The 12,529-nt window shown below is 33.8% G+C and overlaps 2 protein-coding genes across 4 annotated transcripts; one reads left to right on the top strand and one right to left on the bottom strand.

The window, feature by feature from the left end:
• Positions 1–2,730: 2,730 nt before the first annotated feature.
• LOC11419828 (pentatricopeptide repeat-containing protein At3g48810) lies at positions 2,731–7,119 on the bottom strand. Of its 3 annotated transcripts, none has more exons than XM_024777655.1 (4): positions 4,319–7,119; positions 4,041–4,110; positions 3,311–3,431; positions 2,731–3,203 (listed from the first exon to the last, which is right to left on the bottom strand). In XM_024777655.1, the coding sequence occupies exon 1, from the start codon at positions 7,015–7,017 to the stop codon at positions 5,029–5,031; it is 1,989 nt and encodes a 662-aa protein (XP_024633423.1). In that variant the 5' UTR covers positions 7,018–7,119; the 3' UTR covers positions 2,731–3,203; positions 3,311–3,431; positions 4,041–4,110; positions 4,319–5,028. The 3 variants fall into 3 exon arrangements, with proteins under 3 accessions (XP_024633423.1, XP_003589699.2, XP_024633374.1); XM_003589651.3 differs by having other exon boundaries at positions 4,041–4,098; XM_024777606.2 differs by having other exon boundaries at positions 2,749–3,203; positions 4,041–7,119.
• A 44-nt stretch (positions 7,120–7,163) lies between these two features.
• On the top strand, positions 7,164–12,397 carry LOC11425160 (rRNA N6-adenosine-methyltransferase METTL5). The gene is made up of 8 exons (XM_024777695.2): positions 7,164–7,321; positions 8,995–9,092; positions 9,829–9,898; positions 10,123–10,171; positions 10,996–11,084; positions 11,179–11,226; positions 11,780–11,839; positions 12,089–12,397. The coding sequence occupies exons 1-8, from the start codon at positions 7,205–7,207 to the stop codon at positions 12,197–12,199; spliced, it is 642 nt and encodes a 213-aa protein (XP_024633463.1). The 5' UTR covers positions 7,164–7,204; the 3' UTR covers positions 12,200–12,397.
• The last annotated feature ends 132 nt before the right edge of the window (positions 12,398–12,529 follow it).

Genomic DNA, 12,529 nt, shown 5'->3' with positions numbered 1-12,529 from the left:
TTTCTTTTAATCATTGCATATCTTAACATGTGTGTAAACACTTAAAACGACACTCGTTTTAAAATGGAGGAAGTAATAAACTTACCACCCTACCTCATTAGAAACCTATCTAATGTGTGCTGAATAAACAATCTAATGATGCATAGTATAGCCAATAAAGTCAAGTTAATGGTTTGAAAATTTGTTTATGATTATGTGAGAGCTACTTCTAGATGCCGTTGATTACATTGAGTCATAACAATGAATTCCACATCGATCAAATGCTGTTGTTTATGAAGTGGGGGGGAATGCAGTTGAAAAGACAAGAAACGTAATTATTAATGAGTGTCTACGAAACATTCTTTAAGCATTTTAAATTAAACAATTATCTATTAAAAAAAGTTAAATATTTTGATTTTCAATGCATTGAATACACGTATTTTCATAAATATCTGCCACTTTTAATTTTGAAATAATGCTCTGGAGACACATGTTATCATTTCCATTATGTTATATAATTCGTTAGCCTTTGTTCAGGCGAGTTTTGTCCTAAAGACTTATGGTTGGGAGGTTGCTAGCTTTCTATAGAATCATTTAGAAAGTTACCAGATGATGATATATTGTCATTTCTCTGTGAGAAAAAATTGAGGTGGATATGATCAAATGAAATAAATTGGCAACAAATAAATGATAAAACCTGCTCTAAAAAATAATGATAAAACCTAGTCATATTGAAGTTTATTTCATTTGGATTTGGATAGTAAAAGTTGTAGATATTTGTTTTTCCTATTTGTCTAACTTTGATTTGTATTTTAAACTAATTGTCAAGTGGTTATAATCTAATGATTAATGAACTTTAGCTAAAGTCAAATTAATGTTATACAAATGTGATGTTTGATTAAAATATTTTTTTATTGGGAATTATGCATTCACACATTCAAATATCAGTAGCCATTCGAGTAAGATTAGACGATTCAAATTTAAATTTAATATTTTGAATTTTAAAAAAATAAATATTAATTTATCTATTTTTTTTAACATCGTTTGATTTTGATCGGACGACTACCAATGTCTCAAATACACGACTTCGTTGTATCTCTGACCGGAGAGACTCCAATTTCGATAATCTATATTACTTCTACCCTTTTTGTTAGAACTAACAGTTTAAGACCCCTTTATAACTTTGGATTGTGAGCAACCACACAATTGAGCAGAAGCTACAAAATGAAGTTTCACACATGTGTCTCTCTCCTTCCATCCCCTACACCAAACATAATATCTGAAGCTTGCCCAATTATAACAGCCACTTTAATTGGTTTTGGGAGAAGTTTAAAAGAATCATACCCCCATTTGACCTTTTATGCTCATATATACATATAGACAGAAGCCACACATTTGTCATCCTAGCTAGATTCCATGAAGCATTTGGAAAGAAACCACTTCTTCTAGGCATATGTTCTCAAGAAAACATACATTTACGGTTCCAACATAATTACTGAAGTTATTAATTACTGAATCAAAATAATACACATGTATGTAGTATCTTTTTTTCTTTTTTTTGTGGACAAAATAATACCTAGTAACCTAGGTATGCAATAATTTGTTTTTTATTTTTTATTTTTTTATTTTATCAAATAACACTCCATTCTAATAGAAGAGAGGTCTTCTCGTTAAGCTAATGGGATGTAAGAGTATCAAAACCAACGCTGATCCAAACAAAAAGGGATAGTAACAAAAAGGGATTGTGGTGTTAATGATGATTTTATCATGATAGTTTTTAGCGAATTAATTTGTTTTCTTGATAGGATGGAAGAACAGTTAAAATACAAAATATAGAGAAACAATGGATGTGAAAAGATGAAATTATGGTTATTAGTTGTGGTTTATTTGTTTGGTTCCTTAAGACTTTATCTTTGTAATTGAACTTGTCAACAAATAAATTACTCACCAACATAAAAATGAAATATTAAATCTTAACATGAGATACTAATAGTACAGTGACCAATTGTGGAAGACTAACATAGTGGTTGATATCTTTAGTAGGAAGGTTTGCATCCAACATTAGCTTCAAAGATGAATTAATCTGGCACACCATGACTTAAAGCAGTCAATCACCTCAATCTAGTTTGCCTTTTACAATTATGACGCATGTAGTACCGACACTTTATATCAACATATCAGTTATGTGTTTGGTGTCCGCGTTCGTATCGGACCATTGCCACATATCAAAAATTACTTTCTGGAGGAAGATATGTGTTTCAATTGCAGAATCAGTATTGCAGCCTAATGCACTAACCAAAAATAAAATCAGGTTTCAAGCTTACTGGATAACTAGGCAACAAACAGAGCTTTAAGAAAAGAGGCTTGCTAAAGCAATGTTGAAAGTATCAAAGAGATTGTGATACAAAGCTACAATGATTCAAATATATACACGTCAAACAAATTTCAAAGCTGCACTAGCAGATTGACATACTAATAGAATTTACCAAAGTAACATTTGGTATTAATGCAAATCATTAATATTCTCTTGTTGCTCTTTTGAATGGAACATACAAACTGCACCTCAATTGATAATTGAGAAAAACCAACTAGATAAAAAAATAAATTAGAATGGCAAAAGTAGTTGAAAATTCGTAAGACAAAGACATGCTTTCCTATCCAACCCGGAATTGAAATTCATGCCGCCAAAAGAGATTCAACAGCACATTTTAAATAGTAAATAAACAGCCACAAGCTTATGATAACATAGCATGGCACTTAAGAGAGAAATTTGATGAATAGATAGGTGTACATATGCATCCACGACCTGTCCTATGTTGCAATTGGCAAAATCAATCACAGGCATAGCGGTCACTTTTCTGTTCATACTGTATACAACATGCTTTGTTTTTAGAATTGAATTCTTTCATCAGAAAAAAGAAGCCATTTATACTAATCATATTGATGCTTCCTGAAGATCATAAAGCTTATGTGGTAATTTAACAAACTATGGTACAGTTAGAAATAAAAAATTGCATGAGACATGCATACCAACATTAACTTCATTATTTTCCATGTCACATTTGGAGAGAACCAAAATTGAATTATGTAATTCGACCAGAGATACCACCACCTTACTGCATTCATTCTCCACAATTTCACTGCTCCCAAATACATATTTGTAATGTGGTAATTTGTTAAACGATTGCCGTGCTTGAAGGCAAATAGTCTTACCTTAGAATAATCTGAAAATTTTAGAAAATATTAGCTGAATATTTTCTAAGACAAAACAAGTATCTTAGCTGAATGAATGATGTAAAATTGGAAAATAAGGGGAGTTACAATGATGGACCTGAATGGAATCGTTTTCCTTGATGAGTTCCAGTCTCCAGATATTCCTCAGAAAGCTTAACGAGCCTTTGTGTTAGGACGGAATTTTCATCCTTAAGAGTGTCTATCTTTTCACATTCTTGCTGCCAAGGCACAAATAATGAGAACATCAAATGAATAAACAGAGTTCAAGAAAATGATAAAGGTTTGTTGATGTTATAGTATATCGGGTAGGCATGTGATTAATTTTGTATTTGTTGCTGCCATTTAAATGCATATTTAGGACATAAGGCCGAAGGAAAAAGCAAAGGAAAATAGAAACAAGAAAGTGATAAAATGTCAAGTAGAAAAAATAGGACAACATCAACCAAATACAGCTGTTTTATGTTATCTTAATTTTTTTTTGAAGAAGCTAAATTAGCCCACCTAAATTGCACCGGAGAGAATCGAACCTGAGACCTCGAGGAGGAGCACACTCACAGATCCCAAGTCAATATCACCAGAAAAAAAAATTAATAATTTATTTAACAAAAATTAGAGTTAGGAGTTGAAAAAAAAACTTTTTGGGACTAAGCAATGAGATCCAATAATGAAAATGAACCAGCATCTTTTTTTGTTTTTTACACTTTAATCATATGCAACCATTGTCGAATTCACAGGCATTTCAATATTTTCTGTAATTATGAGGATAACTATTTATAACAGAACCACAAAAACCTGCTGCATTGCACCAGTCATGGTCTAGTACGTACCTGTTTCTTTATCCTTGATCTTTTAGCTGATTCCCTGTCAGTCTTTTTCTTTCTTTTCCTATAACATCACCTTCCAGTCAAAAGAAGTGTGGCTAAATAGGAAATACTAGACAGTGTGACAGATAGTTAAGAATTAAACTTAGCAACCTTAAGTAATTTACTTTCTGAAATGTATTCACCATACAAAGTTAAATAAATAAAAGTAATTTATTTCAATTCAATCAATACAAAGTTAAAAATCTTGACCCCAATATTATTTCCTTCAATTTAATACTAACCACTGTTGTCAATCGCGAATCGCAGCAAATAGTGGTTCGTTCAAATTCTGCGATGCAGCAGTGCTATAACGCCACTATTTAACAATACCCTGTAATAAATAGCCGATCGGGGAGAAATAGAGATTTGTTCAAATGCCGCTATAGCCTCTATTTAACAACACTGATAGTGACAATCATAAAGCTTAGGATCTGTTTGGTCGAAAGAGCGGAGAGAAGCGGAGTAGAGACGAGTGATTTTAATTTAAAAAACTATGGTACACTTAAAAATACAAAATTACATGAGCAAATCATGCTAACATTATATCCATTATTTTCCATGTCACATGTGGAGAGAACCAAAATTGAATTCTGTAAATCTACCAGAGATTCCACCCCCTTACTGCATTTATTCTCCACACTTTCACTGCTCCAAAATACACGTTTGTAATGTGGTAATCTCTTACATACTGTTGAAAATTGCCATACTTGAAGGCCAAAAGTCTACCATAGACGAATCTGGAAATTGTGTACCTGGACTTTCTGCAGTTTCGATCCACTGGACCATTGCATTCATGCAGCTGGGTGAATCACCACCACTCGTGCAAGATCAAACGGCCCACATCATAATTTGACAAATCAGTTTTAAACATCACAATATTATCAGCAGTCAAGATCTCCCCACACTACCGCCACTTTTTGACTGCTAGGAATCAATTTCTGAAAATTGCACACTACATTATTGAGCTCCCAATAATATCATCCAAAATGCGGATTGGTCCCATATGACCCAACTTACTAAAGAACCCTCGAACCAACACATTCCAAGTGGCAATATTGGGAAAGATTCCTCTCTTCAACATTTCATGAAGATACACAACAGCCTCTTCAGTGCCTAACCAGTTACAGATACCCCACAAAATAATGGTATGTGTTATTATGTCTGCACGAAATTCCTTCTCAGCAGAGATATTATCCAAAACCTTGATAGCAGTTTTAACCTTACCCAACTTACAATATGCATTAACAGTTGTATTAACCGTAATGGTATCCAGCTTTATTCCATTTACCAACATTTTCCCCAAAAGCTGCAAAACCTGTTGATGCATTCCATTAAAAGAAAAACCATACATGATAGTGTTGTAAGTGACACAATCAAACTCCACTTTCCTTTCTTCCAACTCCCTTATAAGTCCACAAGCCTCTCTGAATGCATTCGCCCGAAAGAGACCATCCAATAATTCATTATACGTTCTGATATTAGGTAAACATTCATATTTCTCCATCTGATCAAGCACATTCATCGCCCATTCTACTCTTCCGGCACGACATAAACCCTTGATAAAGTTGTTGAATGTAATAACAGTTGGAGGACAACCATCAGAAATCATATTATCAATAAGATCAAAAGCTTGATCGAACATAGACATCTGACAAAGGACATCCACCATGCAGGTGTACACCACAACATTTGGACGGCAACCACAATTTATCATCTTGTTCCATGTTTCACAAGCACTAACCAAATCCCCCGATTTTGCAAAACCATATATGATAGTGCTATATGTGGTCACGTTCGGACGAATAGAATCTTTCTCCATCTGATTCCATACAGATATTGCTTCATCCATATTCCCATCGGAGCAAAGACCATGTATGAGAGTGTTGTATGCGACGACATTTGGACTAACTCCCTCTCGGATCATGAGATTCCACAAACCAACAGCATCACCTACTCTCCCTCGCACGAAAAAACCTTTTATCAAAGAAGTAAATGTCTGAACATTAGGTCTGCATCCTCTCACAAACATTCGGCCGAAAACTGCAAGCGACAATTCAACATTCCCCATATCAGAAAGACAACTAATAACAGTCGAGTAACTAATAACATTCGGATCAACACCTCTATCCACCATCTCATTCATCAAATCAAACGCCTCCTTAAACCTACACTCTTTACACACTCCATGAATCAAAGCATTATAAACCGGCACAACAGGTTCAAATTTCATCGCCAACTCTCTCGCTTTATCCACATCCCCCAATTTACACATAGAAGAGATCACGGTAGTATAACTAACATCATCCGGATCACAACCCTTATTCGACATTTCAACAAGCAACTTACATGCACCATCAACCTTCCCGTTTTGACAAAGAGCCTTAAGAAGAACATTATATGTAAACACATTCGGCTCCAACCCTTCACTTTTCATGTTATTATAAAGCGCATTAATCATCTTAAACAAGTTTTGACTAAGCAAAGCATCCAAAACAAGATTATAAATCTTAACACTAGGTTCACAACCAAATTCTCTAATCCTATAAAACATTTTCAAACCTTGTTCACCTAAATTTGATCTCCTATAACACTTGATAACAAACTGAAACAACTCTTGAGAACATGGTACATTTTCTAACTTCATTTGTTGTAAAAGATACGAAACACCATCCATTTCATTGTTTCTACCAAGCTTATCAATCATAGTTTCGTATGTTAAATGGGTGTGTTTGAAAGTACCTGAATTTGACAAAGATTTGAAGTATTCAAGTGATGAAACAATATCATGTTCTTGTCTCAACACTTTAACAACATGGGATTCTGAAACAGGACAAACGTTAAGGCTGTTGGCTTTTTCAGGATTTGGGTTTGTGGCAAGAACAAATGGGGTTGGAGATTTGCGTGGTTTTAGCAATAAGGAACAACCATTTCTCAAATTCATAGCTATGTTTCAGTGGAGATTGAAACTATGCAAAATTGCAATGTGCGCTTCAGAGAGAGGAAAAGAGTGTTTTTTTTTTTTGACCAAAGAGGAAAAGAGGGGTAATACCGTAATCTCAATATATATATATATATATATATAGACAGAGAAGTATCACTGAAAGAGTAGTAAAGTTTTGCGCAGGAAAATGAAGCTGAAAGAGTTAGAAGGTCACCTTGGTTCTCTTGACCAATTCCCTCAACCAAAGATTGAGCTTGAACAATACCCAACTGGACCTCACATCGCTTCTCGTATGCTTTTCACTGTAAATTTCTTCCCTTCTTTTATTTCCCTTTAAACTTTACTCTTTAATTATGCTCAAGTTTCATTCTTTTGCCTTGTTCCATCTTCATTCTCACATGTTTTAATTCAGTGAAATAATCCATAACTGTTTCCCTTGTTATATTCATCTATGAACTTCTTGCTACATTTGTGCTATTCAAACTAAATCATATATTCTTTTGAAGATTTTCTTGCACAGGTTCTCAATACTAGTATATTACAGATAAAAGAATTGAAATTGCAGATGTTAGTACGATACCATAGATTAAATATATGACATCCTAGGTTTTTGTCAAATCATTATATACAATTTATTGGTGTATAATTAAAAAAAAAAAAAAGGTACCCCCGTGAGATATTTATCCTCCTCTAATGATAAGTTGATTCACAGAGAAAACCGCTCCCTGATTCGAAAGAATATTTCCTCCAATTTGCCTACACCATTGACGATAGTTTCTTTCTTTACCATCATTCTCGGTCTCACTCCCAACCTGTTGCCCCTTCATATCGTTATGTTGCCTCCTCTGAGTTTCAGCAGCACAGTGAGAACATGTCCTCCACTTCCAAGTTCATGTTCTAGAAACTTGTTGAAACATTTGAAGCAATGCAAAAGAAGGATGTTATAAGACCCTTCACTCTAATAGCTACCACTATTGATAGCCCAACATCATATTGTTTTTTACGAATTAAAGTGTGTTTACTAACAGCATAATAGTGTGTACCACGGTCACTGCCCAATGCTTTTCACCCCCCCGTTTCTCTTATGCTCCACTACAACTAGGTTCCGCTCATATTCACTCCCGTGGTGGTGTATAGCATTCATTTTTGTAACTCCTCTCCTATGATTCTTTAAAAGGCAGCCTGGTGCACTAAAGCTCCCGCATACGCATCCATAAGGTTTTCTAAAGTCATCAGTCTTAATTTGATTAAGAAGATTGTTGTTTCCGGATCTATCTATAACAAGTGTAATTAATTTTGGTACGTAGAAATGGAATATTAAGAGTTTGATGTCACCGTTCTTGCCATACGATATCTCTATCTAAGAGGGGTTGAGCTATTATGCTATATACATAGTATGACATGATCAATTTCTCAAACTTTCCTTCTTTCAAGGAATGAACTTGATCTCTTCTAAGTTGGATGCTAGCATTAGTTCCCACATTTAGGAACTGGTGACTTGGAAGATTATTTCCCATGTGAAAGTATAAATGTTTGCGCAACGTTTTTTCCTGTAAATTTGTGCAAGAACATGCAATACAGAATTCCACAAACTGAAATTAATTGGTTACGTAACTTGACTAGACCATAAGAGAGGAAACTTGAATATTAACTAGGACTATATATATATTAAAGGAAAATGTGCCGTATGTAAGTCAGTGGAAAAATTCTAGGTGCTAACTCTGCTCCTCACTGGTCTGTTGATGTTTTTTGTGCTCTGATAATCCTATGGAAAGTTTTCATTTTATGGTTGAGATTAGGGAGGAAGATAAGGTGGTTAGGATATTGTAGAAAATCAATCCAATGGTGAGCAAGCATGTGTTGATTTGCAAATAATAAGCTTATGGATGAGTGCAGTTTTGTTTTTTTAGTCTAAGAATATTGATTATAATTCTACATTCTGAAAGTCATGTTTCTATTGTGATTCTTGTGTATCAGGCTGAGAATTCTTTTGATGATGTGAGCAACAAAGTAGTAGCTGACTTTGGATGTGGTTGTGGTACTTTAGGCATTGCAGCTGCCCTTTTGAGTGCAGAGTAAGTTTCAGCTTTCTTTCTTGGATCTTTCACCAGTTTGTCTTTTATTTTTCTCAGTCAATTTCCTTTACTTTATGCTATGTAAATCAGAGCTGAGACTATAATGACATTGATAATAGGTACACTAAAATTTTGAACTACTATTTTATACAGTCTACAAAAGGATCCGAATTCCCTGCATTAACTAATACACATTTATACATATTAATTGATCTCGACAATTGATTTGAGATAGATTGGCACAAATTAGAGCTTCATCAAATCACCTTTAAATAATCTACATGATTGATTTGAAAATGGACAGTCAAAATCAATTACTTCCTCACACATCCAATGTGTGGAATCCAAATCCGTCCCCGTAAGCTCTCTTGAATGAATTTGTATTTCCTAATTTCTGAACTATACACTGTTTCGCATACACGGTTTGTTGGAAATTCCACTTCCATTGTGGTCCTCCCCTAGCCGCCTAAGTCCGGCATTTGGGTTGCCTTTGTTTCAGCTTCCAACACCTTCATTGTGTTGGGTGTGAAATGGGTGGATTTAGTCCCACGTTGCCCAAAGATATGGCATGTTTAGTGTTTATAAAGCATGGGCAGCCCTCACCTTACTTAGAGTCCCTCCTTCCTAAACCAAATTCAGATGCCAAGTTCAAGCTTCAAATGCTTTTTCTCCTCTCAACCGAGTAATATTTTAATATTACTATAATATTCTTTTGATTTGTGTTAGCGTTGATCAGACATGTTCTCAGCATTGACATTGATCCAGAATCTCTTGAAATAGCATCTCTTAATGCTGAGGAACTTGAGGTATTGTTCTTTTGCTCATTATATTTGATGAATGAAGTCTTAGGTTTATCTATAACCAGGTCTCTTGTTAGAGAAAAAGAATAATCATGCTCAATTTGATTTTTATTTGAACAATTTCATAAGCGCTTTAAATTTGTATATTTTATTTGAAGCAATCGTTATTTTAATGTTGGCTGCTACTAACTAATACAACTATTAATTTTGTTATTCAACTAAAACTGCAGCTGGACATGGATTTTATTCAATCTAATATCATGGACTTGAGATGGAGAGGTATTTTCAACGTCATCTTTGTCCTCCTTCAGTAGTATGATACCGTTACATTGTGCAAGTTTTTGTCTTGAAACATAACTAATATTTTTGGATATATAAATTCTGACCTTATTTCTGGAAAATATTGGAGAACTGCGTCTAAACAAGTTTATAAGCACTTTGATTCCATGTCATATAAAATACTAGTTGATGATGGGCCTAATTTTTTTTTCTTTTCCATTTTTGAAGACTTAATATTTTGTTTGCAAGTTACGTATCAAACTGGTTTATGTTTGAACTCTTGTGGTTGTATAACACATGCCTAGGATTACATTGCTTTCATTCATCGTGTTTGGGATTCAAAATGAACATGATTTTTGATCATGTTGATTACATTGTTGTAATTATCCTTGACATTTTCTAACAATATGAAATGAAGGCTTACTGGCAAGTTCAGTTTGCTGATTTTTCTCTCTTCGCTTTTTGCCTCTCCCTGCTTTGCTCTTAAGGAAGTGCAAATTAAAATGGCTTCTAATTATGTCTCCAGGATCCTACTTGAGAGTATAATAGATGAAACTACATTTCTGAATTGTATCCTCATTGTATTGTATTGTATCGTATGAAGGAGGTCCAGTATATGATCTCTGCTGCTAACAAATTTCCCCTCCCCCGAACAAATTAGCCTCTAACATTTACCTATAAAAAATGCATGTTATTTACTGGTATTCAGTGTATTAGTGACTCATTCTAGTGGTTATCAAACAACATAATCTAGATTTATCTGTTGCTGAGAATTGTTTCTGCAACAAATTCATATGATATGATCATCTTGGTACTTTCGCCAGGTCCAATTGTTGATACAGTTATTATGAATCCTCCATTTGGAACTCGGAAAAAGGGTGCAGATTTGGATTTTCTTTCTGTTGCTATGAAGGTAAGCAATAGCATTGATGTTGTTTATAAAATATAAACATATGATCTGACTGATGCGAACTCTAATATATTGTTCCATATTTTTGTTTCATTAGGTTGCTTCTCAAGCTGTTTATTCTTTGCATAAGACTTCAACAAGAGATGTAAGTCAGTTGCATCTTAAATTCGAGTTTTTCAAATGAGTAACTTGGTTCTGCGAGCTTCATTAGATTGATTTTGACAACCACCAATATGTTTTGTATTTTTGGTTTCAATTATTGGATAGCCACGATGCACATGTATAAGGGCCTGTTTGTTACAGTTTTTTCTGTGGAAAAATCACTGTTTTTTATGAAAATAAATAAATAAATTACTTTTAGGAGTAATCATCCATTTGTTACAGATTTATAAAAAAATGATAATCTAAAAAGTAAAATCTATAAACGGCTTCAAATGAGAAGATGTTTTAAGCAGCTTCAAATGAAAGTCATTCTTGATAACTGATAATTTTTAAAAGTGATTTATATCATGGTAAATAAATACAGATAGCTTCTGCTTTTAAAAAAATCTCTAAAACATAATTTTTAGATTATTAAATATCAAAATCACTTTTATATTCTATAACAAACCTACCCTAAATCTATGTAGCTTAACAGCGTAAGTAAATTTTCGCCACATATGTAACAATACCATGGGTTCATTTTTATATGATTGCAGCATGTGAAACGTGCAGCCTTGAGGGATTTCAATGCTAGAAGTGCTGAAGTTATCTGTGAGGTGAGTGCAGTTTACTATATATTTGATATTTGGGAGTCCTATGGTAAATGTTAATATTTGTACATAAAAAATAATACTGTAGTCATTTCCTTGTCACAAATGCAAGATTGAATATCAAAATCACCTTTTTAAAGTATTGTTGACATATTAGCTTTCATGTTCCAGTTTTCTGTATAGTAACCACCATGGTGCAATTGTGGACCTTTTCTAATACTATTGAAATCTGATATTTTTTGTATGGTTTTGTAGCTTCGGTTTGATGTACCGAAATTGTACAAATTTCATAAGAAGAAAGAGGTAGATATTGCTGTTGATCTCTGGCGTTTTGTACCTGCAAGTCATCAAAGCAGAGGCATTTAGCGTAGACAGAATTTGTGCGATAACACAATAAATTATGATGATAAGATTGAAAATTAAATATGAAGTTTTGTCATGAGCTCTTGTCAGACCAAGGGTGATTCCTCTTTTGTAATTGTGCTCAACTTATGAATTAAATCGTTTTTTCATGAGAATATCTTAAATTGGTAAAAATATTTACTCTAGTTAATTATCACCAAATTGGCCTCTTAATAATCTTGTATGTCTACTCGAGCATTAGTGTAGACAGATATAAGCTTATAACTGTTAAGTTTCTTGACATGTTAAGATGACAGAACAAACAACAGCATTATAGAACTGGTTTCAAATTGT

Source organism: Medicago truncatula, chromosome 1 (assembly GCF_003473485.1).
Source record: "Medicago truncatula cultivar Jemalong A17 chromosome 1, MtrunA17r5.0-ANR, whole genome shotgun sequence".
Classification (NCBI taxonomy): Eukaryota; Viridiplantae; Streptophyta; class Magnoliopsida; order Fabales; family Fabaceae; genus Medicago; species Medicago truncatula.
Note: the sequence above shows the minus strand (reverse complement) of the source record. Positions and strands in the feature narration are given on the sequence as shown.

Excerpts from the sequence above, each read along its gene's own strand:
- LOC11419828 (XM_024777655.1), bottom strand. The coding sequence starts at position 7,017 with ATGAATTTGAGAAATGGTTGTTCCTTATTGCTAAAACCACGCAAATCT.
- LOC11425160 (XM_024777695.2), top strand. The coding sequence starts at position 7,205 with ATGAAGCTGAAAGAGTTAGAAGGTCACCTTGGTTCTCTTGACCAATTC. Across the intron at positions 11,085-11,178 it reads TTCTTTCTGTTGCTATGAAG|GTTGCTTCTCAAGCTGTTTA; the intron begins GTAAGCAATAGC and ends TTGTTTCATTAG. Across the intron at positions 11,227-11,779 it reads ATAAGACTTCAACAAGAGAT|CATGTGAAACGTGCAGCCTT; the intron begins GTAAGTCAGTTG and ends ATATGATTGCAG.